This window comes from Oncorhynchus tshawytscha, linkage group LG09 (genome assembly GCF_018296145.1).
Source record: "Oncorhynchus tshawytscha isolate Ot180627B linkage group LG09, Otsh_v2.0, whole genome shotgun sequence".
Lineage (NCBI taxonomy): Eukaryota > Metazoa > Chordata > Actinopteri > Salmoniformes > Salmonidae > Oncorhynchus > Oncorhynchus tshawytscha.
Window position 1 is genome coordinate 77,046,792 of NC_056437.1, and position 14,565 is coordinate 77,061,356.

The following is a 14,565-nucleotide window of genomic DNA, read 5'->3' on the forward strand; positions in this document are numbered from 1 at the left end:
GAGTAGGTAGCTAACTAGCCAGCTGGCTTTGTAGCCATTGATTGTGCACCTTCCATTGTTTAGCTAAGTAGCTAGCTAGCTGGTTGATGTTTTCCTTTTGCAACCAGAGCAGAGGAAAACATTCACCTTCACAAATGCTGTTTACATTGATATCCATACTGAATGAAGCACTTGAGGGACCTCATGGGCACCATTAACTTTTTCACTTAATTTAAGAGAGAAATTCACCTTAAAATGTTTTGTGAATCTGACTTAAAAGTTAAACTTCAGATGTTTTATGCAACCAGGCCCTGGTCCATATCTACCAGGACAAACAGAGACTCAGTTGATGTTAATGTAGGTCATGTGTATTTGACACCTGGAGGCCTGACAGAGTTACTCCAGAGGTTGGGATGAATGCCAAGGTCAGCCTGACTAAGGCCACAGAGCTGATCTCTGATTGGACAACGACTGAGCTAATGTTTCACAGTCATTTTGAACACCCAATATAAAAGAGCCGGATCATTACTGATATCCGATGTGAGACTAAAAAGATACTACAGACCTGAGGCACTTATACATACAGCTGAGAAAATGAACCCAGGGAAACGTTTTAACGACAACTGAGGATCAACAACACCCTTAACAAAGCTTTAAGACAAACAGGCATAGCAAGGGGCACTGGGCGATTCTCACGAGATTTCAAGTCGATGGTCTCTCTGAAGAGATAAATAAATAATCTCTCTATATAGCCTCTGTCCTCAGGTCAGGATGAGGGCCACACTACTCTGCCTGCTGTGTATGGCCATGTGTTTAACAGGGATCCCAGCCAGCCCCGTCCGGAAGGCCCAGAAGAACAACCAGGCTGCCCCCATTGATGACATGAACGTGCTGATGTACGGCGTGCTGCAGTTCAGCGAGACCCTGCACCACGTCTACGAGAGCACCGATGCCAAGTTCGCTCGGATCGAGAGGTCGCTGAGGAGACATGAGGAGAGGCTGGAGAGGCTGGGCCAGGAGGCAGGCCAGGCCGCAGAGAAGGACAGACAGATGAGACAGGTGCTAGGACAGATACAGGTGAGGAAACATACTGGTCCTGCTCTGACGAAGATCTACTGTGAACGGAAACCTGCCAATTAAATTACTGAAATGTGCATAGATCTAAGTGTGCAGAGGCTTTTTATTCAGTAGAATTTGGATCTTGCACCTTAGCTACTCTGTCAGGTGTACAGTAGATGTATATATTTACTGGAGAAAACATACCCAGTCAGATACGTCAAACTAACTCTGACAGTGTCATCAATTGGTAGATGCGTTTTGAGAGGGTTAAGCATCTAAAATTATGATCAATTTGTGGATTTCACTCCACAGAGCGACAGGTCAGACAGAGATAACCCTGCTTTGCCAACAATCTGAAATCCCAGTCAGTCAGATAAGCTCTATTCCTCTGGGCTCCAACAGGGAGAGAGAACAGCTGAACAGACATTGGAGAGCAGCTGAACAGACACCATTGACTATTTGGCTGAATGGGCCAATAACTGCCATGAACCTGAGCACTCAACTCTCTGGCTAGCTATTCAACATAAACACAGAGCCATGTACATATTCGTTTTGTTTACTCAATATAGATCCTAATGTTCTGAGAACAGAGGGAGGGTGAGAATGACATTGGCCAGCCAGTGTATATTGAGGCCAAGGCAGTTTGACCAGCTGGTCTAAGATCAGTGGGAGGGAGAGGATTTAAAGCCAGATGCTCTTTTCCAAGGGCCAGATGGCTGGGCTGCAGTCAAAGGCTGAGGAGGCCAAAGGCAAGGTTGCCCGGGTGGAGCAGGAAGAGGGAGAGCTTAGGACCACGGTGATCAACCTGGAGACATACCTTCAGAACTACCCCCCCAACGGCATACAGGAATTAAAGGTAAGGTACACTTCTCAATCACACACAGATTATGCCAAACAATCCAATGCCAACACACTCAATATGTTCTATTCCATTCATAAATTCAGATGTGCATGTGTGTTTTCAGGATAGGGCATTAAAACACTCCAGTGTTCTGGAGGGCCTGCTAACATGGACACAGTTCCAAAAACAGAGCATTGAGAGTCAGAACCAACAGTTGACCAAGCTACAGAAACTGGTGGGTATAATAGCTGAACATAGTTTGGAAAATGATTGATGTAGTGATGGGCGCCGTGTTTGACTAAGTTTGCTTTGCTTTTTATTTCAGAGTGAAGCCAGGAGACAGCCAGTCCTTCGTCACATCACCTGATGGTTCCACTGAATCTCAACACCAGCTACTGTAGCTACTGAAACTACACTCCATGACTTTACCCTGGTGCTTAAGTACCCGGTCTACTCATTCAAGCATAATTCACACAGAACAAATACTACCACCCAATAAACTGAATTACAATAACATTACATATTTATTCCACTGTATTATACTTCTGAATACTTGTAATTGTGTTTAACACATGCCCTTTTTTATATGTACATGTTCTTTATTTTAATTCTAATTCATTCTTACTGCTGTCATTTTGTATATTTTGTGTGCAAATATAAATCTGAAAATACAATTTCTGAGCTGTGGTATGTGTGATCTATGACAGTGTATAAGAGTCTACTGATCTGCAGGTGGTGTGAGGGGTGTAGACTGACCTGTAGGTGATATAAGCAGTGTAGATTGACCTGTAGATGATATAATTGGTGTAGACTGACCTGTAGGTGGTGTGAGGGGTATAGACTGACCTGTAGGTGGTGTTAGCGGTGTAGACTGACCTGTAGGTGGTGTTAGCGGTGTAGACTGACCTGTAGGTGGTGTGAGGCGTGTAGACTGACCTGTAGGTGGTGTGAGGCATGTAGACTGATCAGTAGGTGGTGTGAGGCGTGTAGACTGACCTGTAGGTGGTATGAGGCGTGTAGACTGATCAGTAGGTGGTGTGAGGGGTGTAGACTGACCTGTAGGTGGTGTGAGGGGTATAGACTGACCTGTAAGTTGTGTGAGGCGTGTAGACTGACCTGTAGGTGGTGTGAGGGGTGTAGACTGACCTGTAGGTGGTGTGAGGGGTATAGACTGACCTGTAGGTGGTGTGAGGGGTATAGACTGACCTGTAGGTGGTGTGAGGGGTGTAGACTGACCTGTAGGTGATTTAAGCGGTGTAGACTGACCTATAGGTGGTGTGAGGGGAGTAGACGTAGCGGGCAGGGAACTCCAGCACCTCCTTGGTGGGGCGCACCCTCAGGTCAGGGTAGGGCTTGACATGGAGCAGCTCAGGAGACAGGCAGTAGTGAGGAGAGTCTGGGGCAGGAGAGATGTCTATCTTCAGCTGGGCTAAGGACAGAAGGAGCAAGAAGAGAGAAAAACAAGGTTACACTAGTAAACCTAAAATATATTCTCTATTCAGCCTATAGAATTTGTGCAGGTGACTATATATAAACATATATGTGTGTGCTGAGGAGGTACTGTAGTAGGTACCTGTGACAGGTCTCAGTCTGCGTAGGACAGAGGACGGTCTGCGCATGTCTGCCAGAAACTTGTAGAGGTCTTCATCACTCAGCCTGTCCCCCTCCTACAGATACAAAGATCATAGTATATTGGCACACAGACACAAACCACACAGACAGGTTACAGTGCCTATAACAAGTATTCAAACCCCTTGGATTTCTTCATATTTTTCTTGTTACAAAGTGGGATTTTTTATTATGTCAGAGATCTACAGAAATACTCTGCAATGTCAAAGTGGAAGATAAAATCGTATAAAATATAAATTATGAAAAATATATGTTGATTAAAATCAGTATTCACCTTTCTGAGTCAATACATTCAAAACACCTTTGGCAGCCATTACAGATATGAGACTTACCCATGAAGACTCACAAGAGCTTTGCCCATCTGGATTGTGCAATATTTGCACATGATTCTTTTCCAATTTCTTCAAACTCTGTCAAACTGAATGTTGATCTTTGTGACAGCACTTTTTTCACATCTTGCCATACACTTTCTAGGAGATTTAAAGGGATAGTGCAACATTTTGGCAAGCAAGCCATTAAACTCTGCTTTAAAATCACAATTGGCCTCATGGTGCAAACCCTGAGTGGTTTCCTTCCTCTCCAGCAACTCAGTTAGGAAGGATGCCTGTATCTTTGTAGTAACTGGGTGTATTGATACACCATCCAAAGTGTAATTAACAACTTCACCATGCTCAAAGGGATATTCAGTGGCTGGTTTAGTTTTTTTACCCATCTTTCTTTGCGAGGTATTGGAAATGCTCCTTGGTCTTTGTGGTTGAATCTGTGCTTGAAATTCACTACGTGACTAAGGGACCTTACATATCATTGTATGTGTGGGGTACAGAGATGAGGTAGTCAGTCAAAAATCATGATAACCCCTATTACTGCACACAGAGTGAGTCCATGCTACTTATTATGTGATTTGTTAAGCACATTTGTACTCCTGAAGTTGTTTAGGCTTGCCATAACGAAGGGGTGAATACTTACATAACCAAGACATTTTATTCATTTGTATTACTTTGTAAACATTTCAATACCACTTTGTAAAGCAACTAAATGTTTTAAGAAATCCAGGAGGGGTGAATACTTATGATAGGCACTGTACACCTGGGTAGCACAAACACACAACATTCTGACTGACCTGTTTGAAGAAGTTGGTGACTGTGAGAGTGGCTGGACGGAAGGTGGCAAAGTTACACATGTCCTCTCCCACACTCATCCGCTCAAACCCTTTCTTCTTTCTCTCGTTCCATGTTCCATGGCCTTTCCGCTCTGACAAAAAGACAAGTCATCCGTTTAGACATTCAATAACAATTATTACATGCTTATTATGAAATTATGACACTTTTGTTACATCCACAATTCAACAAGAAGTGTCTGAGTGTGACTGATGTAAGGAATTCCAACGTGTATTTCCATGTGTATATGAAGAGAGAATCTGTGTGCTTGACATCCGAACTGTGATTAAACCAGGGGGTGTTTGGTAGAGGTTATAAGTACCAGAGTCAGAGTCGGGGTCGGAGCGCTCCAGCCCCCCCACACTGCTGACGATGTTGACCAGGTGGATGGCCGTCCAGGCGAAGGGCATCCTGTACCTCCCCAGCCTGCTACACGACGTCTCCGCCTGAAGACGCAGCTTCTCCAGCTTCTCCTTGTGCTAAACAGAGAGAGACTTGAGAAAGGCCTTGAGAAAAGGCCTCTGCAAGGTGATACTGTAGTAACGTTTTAGAGTTTGTTGGACATTGATCTACAGAATAGCGAATTGCAAATATTGCAGTTGTCTGACTAAGCCGAATTGAGAAATGCTGATGGCTACCCAGCTGGACAGAGTCCCATGTGCATGACCCCATACAGGCATGTACACAGGCAAAGAAAAGACCAATAGAAGATAGATACTATCAACTTACTGTTACCTTTGATGAGTCCGACTCTTTCATGACCATGTAGGGTTCACAGGATTCCCCTATGTCTCCCTGCTGAAGGACTTTCTCCAGCTGAAACACACACACACACACACGTGTGTAACGGTGTACATTGCTGACCTGACCATTATTTGCACTTGGTGCACACATGGTGCATGCACACACATTTCTAAAGCAATATATGAACTGCAAATATTGGATGCATCTTCAGAATAACTCATGTCACATTCACTAGGTAAAGACAAATAGGTCGTTGCACTTCACTGTCACCTGTGGCAAAGCTTACAGAACTTTATCTAAAGTAAATAAGTGATATAATGCAGCCATGATAAGGTATTGCAAAGTCACTTGGCATGAATCTTCCTGGTGGCTGAAGGATATTCCACTGATTTGTCTGGGATGGTCTGCTCAAATACAGTTTACACAGCAAATTGGCCAGTGTTACCTTGTATTGATTGTCCTGTGTTACATAAGAACCCCAGTGTTGGTGTTAATAGCCAGTGTTGGTGTTAATAGCCAGTGTTGGTGTTAATAGCCAGTGTTGGTGTTAATAGCCAGTGTTGGTGTTAATAGCCAGTGTTCTATTGCAGGTAGATTTTTGGAATTGTTTTTTTCTTCTTCAATTGATTAATTAATTATTCTTATGCTACACAAAGATAACATACATTTTTCTAAACTAATCCAATCTGTTAGTTGGACTTATTGCACCCGTTACTGAAATGATTGTTCCAGTTTAGATGGTTTAGGTAGTCTCGCATCTTAGACCTCCTGACCATGGCAGTCATTCTGAATGCAGGTTGTGGGTGAAAATATTTAAACATTTTGGATATCTCCACTCTAGCTTGATTCCAATGGACATTACACCACTTTGCAAGCCAGCATAATTTGAATTTGCAAATAAAACTCAAAGAATAAAAAGGAAAGTTTTCCATCTTCCTAAGTCTGAGGGGGGTTTAAACCTTCCAGACTTGGAATTGTGTCAACTCACCACACAAGTCTTCTTATTGCGACATAGAGTTAAATGCACTACAAAGGAACAATGGGTACATATTGAAGATGTGCATGCTTATCCCCAGAATCTTTTTACATGTCTATTTTCAAAGGATAAAACTGAGAACATTAAAAAGCAGCAATACATAGATTTTTGGCCAACCCGACCTAATTCACATGGATATGTCATTCTCATTGAAAGCAACTCTAAGAAGCGGTAGATCTGTTCTATGTACGCTATTTCTATGCTGACTCTTCTTAAGTTTTATTTTTGTGTCTTTTTTACTTTCGGTTTTGTCCACCAGCTTCAAACAGCTGAAAATACAATACATTTCGCAGTGGTTTAGATGGTACAATGATTCGCTACACTACACTTGTTTGTTTTGTCATATTTGAGTCAGAAACTGATATTAATATGACAGGTAAGATATAGAAACCTTAAAGAGAGCCTATCTAAAATATAACTGATATTGGCACAAGACGGAGGTAAATGTTGGAACATAACTAAATTACAGTTCATGAAAATGCATGCTTAATCCAGTATAAACTAATGTATAGAATGTCTTATACAAGAGATAAAATTCACTAATTTTACAGTATAACGGCAGAGAAATTTCTTAATTTTACAACGGGTAGGTCTAATCCTGAATGCTGATTGGTTAAAACCGCATTTCAGCTGGTGTCTATTCCACAAGTTGCCTCCGGCTAAATCTATGACATTGAAATACCTTTATACTCTGTTCTATCTGACTGCGCAATCCACTGTCTCATCAGCCCAGCCAGGCAACTTATAAACTTGACCTCCAATATAAAAATCATCTAGACATGATCTCATTTTTCTTTTAGACCGACATTTAGATTTCAACAGCAGAGATTTGTATAAACCTTGCTGTCTGTGTCTCCGACATTTGCAACATTGTTTTAATATTCAAATTCAATCTCCTGCTGTCCCCTAGTAATGAACGAGTAGGGACGAGACAGACAGGCAGCGTTTCTATGCAAGTCAAAATCATGAATCAGCTGGCATCATTTTATTTATAACAAAAAAAATCAATTGAAAAAAGGTCAAATGGAAGGACAGCTAATTTGCAGTCTTTCCAACGTCAGTTTGAAGTGATTGTGTTACTGTAGCTGTGTTGTTGGCTAGCTCCTCTGAACAACAGTGTCCTGATTCAGTTTGAAGTGATTGTGTTACTGTAGCTGTGTTGTTGGCTAGCTCCTCTGAACAACAGTGTCCTGATTCAGTTTGAAGTGATTGTGTTACTGTAGCTGTGTTGTTGGCTAGCTCCTCTGAACAACAGTGTCCTGATTCAGTTTGAAGTGATTGTGTTACTGTAGCTGTGTTGTTGGCTAGCTCCTCTGAACAACAGTGTCCTGACGAGTGAGCGCATGTTCTATGCCAGGCGAATTCACGCATCATCAGCTCATTGTTATGGATGCATCTAAATAAATGGCCACTAGACAGCTTAAACAAATGCAGCTACTTTGCTGTGATTCTGGCTGCTCCTTGATGACATGACTGCAAGTTAGCCACAGTTGGCTAGCAAGCAAGAACATTTATAACAAACGACTGGGTCGTGTTCAAAGATACGGTGCCGTTGATGTTTGTGTGCTGTCATTTGTATGTGTATGTTTTGTAAAAACAAAATATATATCGTACCCCAAAAATATTTGACTTGCACACCTGATGTGGCCTGTAAATCATGAGTTGCAGGTCACTGTATTAGGGTAAAGTAGGCCCTCAAAATAAGGCTTATAAAATATGGATTGTGTTGTCTTAAAGAATGTAATTTTAATGATAACATATTCGCTTGGGATCTCACTTAGTGAAGGCTACAGGACTGAAAATGAATGAATGCAACAGCCATGTCTTGATCACTAACAAAGACAGTCATGGGTGGTAACTCTACAACTCACACGAAAGGTAAGGCACACAGGGAAATATGCAAATAAGGCTTTACACTAAGCAAAGTGTTAATTTCACACCGAAAAGTGTGGAAACCTATTGACACTGGAACAGAGTTAAATTGAACACTCAGTGTTTATTTAACAGCGGAGAATTTGCTGTGTAATTCAGATCACACCTAAAAAACATTGTGGTAGGTGGATAGAAGATAAAAGATGTATCTTTAACAGTTCATATGGACAGGACTAGGGGTTCTCCTGAACATGTGACCAGACCAAGACACAGTCCTACAGAGAGTCAGTAGTTTGTAATGTGACATAGAGCCTTCTCTGGACTCTATGTATGTGCCCCCCCCTAGTGGCCCTATGTCCAGTACCTTGATGACCAGGAAGATGTCTGCAGAGGGGTACGTGATGGAGAAGATGGCTGAGCGGGCCAGGGTGGAGATGGCTGTGTGGGGCGTGTGGAGGCGCAGCAAGCCCTTCATCTGATCAGAGTTCAGGTCAAAGTGGAAGTCCTCTGAGATCTGGGAGAGAAGGAGACGAATGTCAAGGGATATTAATTCCGTTTTGACTCTGAGATTTAAAGCACAAGACCTTTGAGGCATAGTAAGAGCTAGAATAATGCAAACAGTCAAAGCTTGAGCTCAGCATGACATAAGCATAATATGATCATTCAAAAATAAACATACTCTATATGTACACAGTCTAAACATTTCTAGAAAACTCATGGGTACCTTTTTCTTTTCCTTGACATCATAGAGAGCGAGGGTCCCAAATATTGGCTCAATTTCTATTTCAAATCTGTAGGGGGTACAAAAAGCACATGTGTTTGGATGAGAAGGAAATATGATTGATCAATTAATAAAATGCCAAAATGTATTTACTATTGTGCTGACCTGAACTGTGACTCAGCACTTCACATTAGTGTGGAAAGGGTATAAGTGACCGACAAAGATCATTTTAGGAACGATAAGGACAGACAGATGGTCACTCACTTGAGGGACAGACACTTGACCATGATCCTCTGACCACAGTGTTCTTTGGGGACCTCTGGGACAGAACATCGCTCCACAGCCTCATCCTGTCAGACAACACACACATAGCCGTGAGAACATAAACACGACGGCAACATTTACACAGCCAGACGCCATGGCAACGTTGACACAGACACCACAGTAGTGTGTACACAGACATAACGAAGGAGGGAGAGAGCGTGAGAAGGAGACAGAGGCAAGTAGGGCTGGGCGGTAAACGGTATACCGGTATTGATGCACGGACCGGTTTGGGCGTTTACTTTACCTTCTATAACGGTATTTGAATGTTTTGTTTGTTAAATGTGATACGCCTTGTGTAACGTCCATTTTTATAGTTTACGCCGCTACTCGAGTTCTCTCTCCATGCCGCGTTCCACACAGACCTAGCCCCTCCCTGTCACTCATGGAGCGCATTTGTTGTTCTTCGACCACAAGACACTTATGTTCCGTCTGCATGGTCAATTGCAGCACATGCAAAAAATGTTTTGAGCACACACACATATTTTTTTTGTTACTTCACCTTCATTTAACCAGGTAGTTGAGAACAAGTTCTCATTTACAACTGCGACCTGGCCAAGATAAAGCAAACCAGTGCGACACATACAACAACACAGAGTTACACATGGAATAAACAAACATACAGTCAATAATACAGTAGAAAAAGTCTATATACAGTGTGTGAAAATGAGGTAAGATAAGGGAGGTAAGGCAATAAATAGGCCATAGTGGCAAAGTAATTACAATATAGCAATTGAACACTGAAGAGATAGATGTGCAGAAGATGAGTGTGCAAGTAGAGATACTGGGGTGCAAAGGAGCAAAATAAATGCCTAAATAAATAAATACAGTATGGGGATGAGGTAGTGGGATGGGCTATGTACAGGTGCAGTGATCTGTGAGCTGCTCTGACAGCTGGTACTTAAAGCTAGTGAGGGAGATATGAGTTTCCAGCTTCAGTGATTTTTGCAGTTCGTTCCAGTCATTGGCAGCAGAGAACTGGAAAGGCAGCCAAAGGAGGAATTGGCTTTGGGGGTAACCAGTGAAATATACCTGCTGGAGAGCATGCTACATGTGGGTGCTGCTATGGTGACCTGAGATAAGGTGGGGCTTTACCTAGCAAAGACTTGTAGATGACCTGGAGCCAGTGGGTTTGGCGATGAGTATGAAGCGAGGGCCAGCCAATGAGAGCGTACAGGTCGCAGTGGTGGGTGGTATATGGGGCTTTGGTGACAAAACAGATGGCACTGTGATAGACTGCATCCAATTTGTTGAGTAGAGTGTTGGAGGCTATTTTGTAAATGACATCGCCGAAGTCGAGGATCGGTAGGATGGTCAGTTTTACGAGGGTATGTTTGGCAGCATGAGTGAAGGAGGCTTTGTTGCAAAATAGGAAGCCAATTCTAGATTTAATTTTGGATTGGAGATGCTTAATGTGAGTCTGGAAGGAGAGTTTACAGTCTAACTAGACACCTAGGTATTTGTAGTTGTCCACATATTCTAAGTCAGAAACGTCCAGAGTAGTGATGCTGGACGGGCGGGCAGGTGTGGGCAGCGATCGGTTGAAGAGCATGCATTTAGTTTTACTTGCATTTAAGAGCAGTTGGAGGCCACGGAAGGAGAGTTGTATGGCATAGTTAATAGTGTCCAAAGAAGGGCTAGAAGTACACAGAATGGCACAGAATTTAGCAGATGTTATTGCGGGCGTAGTGAAATGCTCGTAATGACAATGTTGATGACAGCGATGTGTTTTTCTATTTGCTTCTTAATATAAATGAACTAATGTTCCAGAATTACACTGTTAGTTTGTGTTTCTTACATCTGCAAACATCTTGTTTGTCTTTTCTTAGCAAGTTGGGCCTAAATTACATTAGTCGCTTACGCTAATCACTAGTTAACTGGCTAATAACTGTACTGAGTCAGAACAAACATAACTAGCTATACAGCCTGATAATACCAGGGATGGTGTATACCTCAATCAGCATGTTGTCTGTGCAACAGTATCTTCTAAATCAAAGAGGAAAAAGCAAAGCATGAATGTTAACTACATGAATTAGCTAAAAAATTTTTTTTTAAATATCACATTTGCATAAGTATTCAGACCCTTTACCCAGTACTATGTTGAAGCAACTTTGGCAGCGATTACAGCTCGAGTGTTCTTGGGTATGACACAACAAGCTTGGCATACTTGTTTTTGGGGAGTGTCTCCCATTCTTCTCTCCAGATCCTCTCAAGCTCTGTCAGGTCTGATAGGGAGTGTCACTGCACAGCTATTTTCAGGTCTCTCCAGAGATGTTCGATTGGGTTCAAGTCCGGGCTCTGGCTGAGTCACTCAAGGACATTCAGAGACTTGTCCCGAAGCCACTCCTGAATTGTCTTGGCTGTGTGCTTAGGGTCATTGTCCTGTTGGAAGGTGAACCTTCACCCCAGTCTGAGGTCCTGAGCAGATTTTCATCAAGGATCCTTCTGTACTTTGCTCTGTTCATCTTTCCCTCTTTCCTGACTAGACTCCCAGTCCCTGCCACTGAAAAACATTCCCACAGTATGATGCTGCCACCACCATGCTTCACCGTAGGGATGGTGCCAGGTTTCCTCCAGATGTGACGCTTGCCATTCAGGCCAAAGAGTTCAATCTTGGTTTCATCAGACCAGAGAATCTTGTTTCTCATGGTCTGAGAGTCTTTAGGTGGCTTTTAGCAAACTCTAAGCGGGCTGTCATGTGCCTTTTACTGAGGAGTGGCTTTTGTCTGACCACCCTACCATAAAGGCCTGATTGGTGGAGTGATGCAGAGATGGTTGTCCTTCTGGAAGGTTCTACGATCTCCACAGAAGAACTCTGGAGCTCTGTCAGAAGGACCATCAGGTTCTTGGTCACCTCCCTGACCAAGGCCCTTCTCCCCCGATTGCTCAGTTTGGCCGGGTGGTCAGCTCTAGGAAATGTCTTGGTGATTCCAAACTTCTTCCATTTAAGAATGATGGAGGCCACTGTGACACAATCCTGTCTCGGAGCTCTACCGACAATTCCTTCGACCTCATTGCTTGGCACTGTCAACTGTGGGACCTTATATAGACAGGTGTGTGCCTTTCCAAATCATGTCCAATCAATTGAATTTTTAAAATGGGGACGCCAATCAAGTTGTAGAAACATCAAGGATGATGAATGGAAACAAGATGCACCTGAGCGACATTTCTAGTCTTATAGCAAATGGTCTTAATAGTTATGTAAATAAGGTATTTCATTTTTTTATTTTTAATACACTTACAAAAAAATTTAAAAACCTGTTTTGTCTTTGTCATTATGGGTTATTGTGTGTAAACTGATGAGGATTTTTTTTTAAATTTCATCAATTTTAGAAGGCTGTAACGTAACAAAATGTAGAAAAAGTGAAGGGGTTTGAATACTTTCCGAATGAACTGTATGTGTTGCCACCCTAGGGTCACGCACTACTCAAAGCAAATGTAGAACTTTAATTATTCAAAAACATAAATTAACATCAAAAACCCTAAAAACATTCTATATTTTTCAAATACCTTAATATTATATTTTGGCCATATCGCCCAGCCCTAGAGCCAAGATACACAAACAGATGGTCACATGGCTGAGGAGAAGGCCATGGTACTGTACATCCACTTCATTGATGTGGTTCAATGTCTATGGTGGAACTGCCTGATTTTTAGCAACAGAATCTACATGTAATTAACTTTGAATGTTTTTTATATTATATATATATTATATATACACTGCTCAAAAAATAAAGGGAACACTTAAACAACCCAATGTAACTCCAAGTCAATCACACTTCTGTGAAATCAAACTGTTCACTTAGGAAGCAACACTGATTGACAATAAATTTCACATGCTGTTGTGCAAATGGAATAGACAACAGGTGGAAATTATAGGCAATTAGCAAGACACCCCCAATAAAGGAGTGGTTCTGCAGGTGGGGACCACAGACCACTTCTCAGTTCCTATGCTTCCTGGCTGATGTTTTGGTCACTTTTGAATGCTGGCGGTGCTTTCACTCTAGTGGTAGCATGAGACGGAGCCTACAACCCACACAAGTGGCTCAGGTAGTGCAGCTCATCCAGGATGGCACATTAATGCGAGATGTGACAAGAAGGTTTGCTGTGTCTGTCAGCATAGTGTCCAGAGCATGGAGGCGCTACCAGGAGACAGGCCAGTACATCAGGAGACGTGGAGGAGGCCGTAGGAGGGCAACAACCCAGCAGCAGGACCGCTACCTCCGCCTTTGTGCAAGGAGGAGCACTGCCAGAGCCCTGCAAAATAACCTCCAGCAGGCCACAAATGTGCATGTGTCTGCTCAAACGGTCAGAAACAGAGTCCATGAGGGTGGTATGAGGGTCCGACGTCCACAGGTGGGGGTTGTGCTTATAGCCCAACACCGTGCAGGACGTTTGGCATTTGCCAGAGAACACGTTCTGCTGCCTGCAACATCCTCCAGCATGACCGGTTTGGCGGTGGGTCAGTCATGGTGTTGGGTGGCATTTCTTTGGGGGGCTGCACAGCCCTCCATGTGCTCGCCAGAGGTAGCCTGACTGCCATTAGGTACTGAGATGAGATCCTCAGACCCCTTGTGAGACCATATGCTGGTGTGGTTGGCCCTGGGTTCCTCCTACTGCAAGACAATGCTAGACCTCATGTGGCTGGAGTGTGTCAGCAGTTCCTGCAAGAGGAAGGCATTGATGCTATGGACTGGCCCGCCCGTTCCCCAGACCTGAATCCAATTGAGCACATCTGGGACATCATGTCTCGCTCCATCCACCAACGCCACGTTGCACCACAGACTGTCCAGGAGTTGGCAGATGCTTTAGTCCAGGTCTGGGAGGAGATCCCTCAGGAGACCATCCGCCACCTCATCAGGAGCATGCCCAGGCGTTGTAGGGATGTCATACAGGCACGTGGAGGCCACACACACTACTGAGACTCATTTTGACTTGTTTTAAGGACATTACATCAAAGTTGGATCAGCCTGTAGTGTGGTTTTCCACTTTGATTTTGAGTGAGACTCCAAATCCAGACCTCCATGGGTTGATAAATTTGATTTCCATTGATAATTTGCGTGATTTTGTTGTCAGCACATTCAACTATGTAAAGAAAAAAGTATTTAAGAATATTTCATTCATTCAGATCTAGGGTGTTATTTTAGTGTTCCCTTTCTTTTTTTGAGTAGTGTATATATAAATAATTACGTTTTGATATAGTTTC

General features: G+C 42.9%; 2 protein-coding genes across 6 annotated transcripts in view; one reads left to right on the plus strand and one right to left on the minus strand.

Annotated features, from left to right (window-relative positions):
* The window catches only part of LOC112242605 (dedicator of cytokinesis protein 7-like), a 32,018-nt gene extending 22,581 nt beyond the window's left edge, over window positions 1-9,437 (minus strand). For 4 of the 5 annotated variants that reach the window (XM_042327474.1, XM_042327473.1, XM_042327472.1 and 1 more), the window contains exons 1-8: window positions 9,303-9,437; window positions 9,042-9,108; window positions 8,682-8,831; window positions 5,395-5,481; window positions 4,988-5,144; window positions 4,629-4,759; window positions 3,453-3,546; window positions 3,146-3,308 (exon numbers count right to left, since the gene is read on the minus strand). In XM_042327474.1, the coding sequence (XP_042183408.1) occupies window positions 3,146-3,308; window positions 3,453-3,546; window positions 4,629-4,759; window positions 4,988-5,144; window positions 5,395-5,481; window positions 8,682-8,831; window positions 9,042-9,108; window positions 9,303-9,325 (872 nt within the window). In that variant the 5' untranslated portion in view covers window positions 9,326-9,437. The remainder of the gene's footprint in view (window positions 1-3,145; window positions 3,309-3,452; window positions 3,547-4,628; window positions 4,760-4,987; window positions 5,145-5,394; window positions 5,482-8,681; window positions 8,832-9,041; window positions 9,109-9,302) is intronic. The other variant, XM_042327471.1, reaches the window with a different exon arrangement.
* Window positions 526-2,553, plus strand: angptl8 (angiopoietin like 8). The gene is made up of 4 exons (XM_024410487.2): window positions 526-1,056; window positions 1,745-1,894; window positions 2,004-2,114; window positions 2,205-2,553. Exons 1-4 carry the CDS (start codon window positions 751-753, stop codon window positions 2,244-2,246), a joined length of 609 nt encoding a protein of 202 aa, XP_024266255.1. The 5' UTR covers window positions 526-750; the 3' UTR covers window positions 2,247-2,553.
* Window positions 9,438-14,565: the final 5,128 nt, after the last annotated feature.

Coding starts and splice junctions, on each gene's coding strand:
- angptl8 (XM_024410487.2), top strand. CDS start 751: ATGAGGGCCACACTACTCTGCCTGCTGTGTATGGCCATGTGTTTAACA. Junction 1,057..1,744: donor AGGTGCTAGGACAGATACAG/GTGAGGAAACAT, acceptor CTCTTTTCCAAG/GGCCAGATGGCTGGGCTGCA. Junction 2,115..2,204: donor TGACCAAGCTACAGAAACTG/GTGGGTATAATA, acceptor TTTTTATTTCAG/AGTGAAGCCAGGAGACAGCC.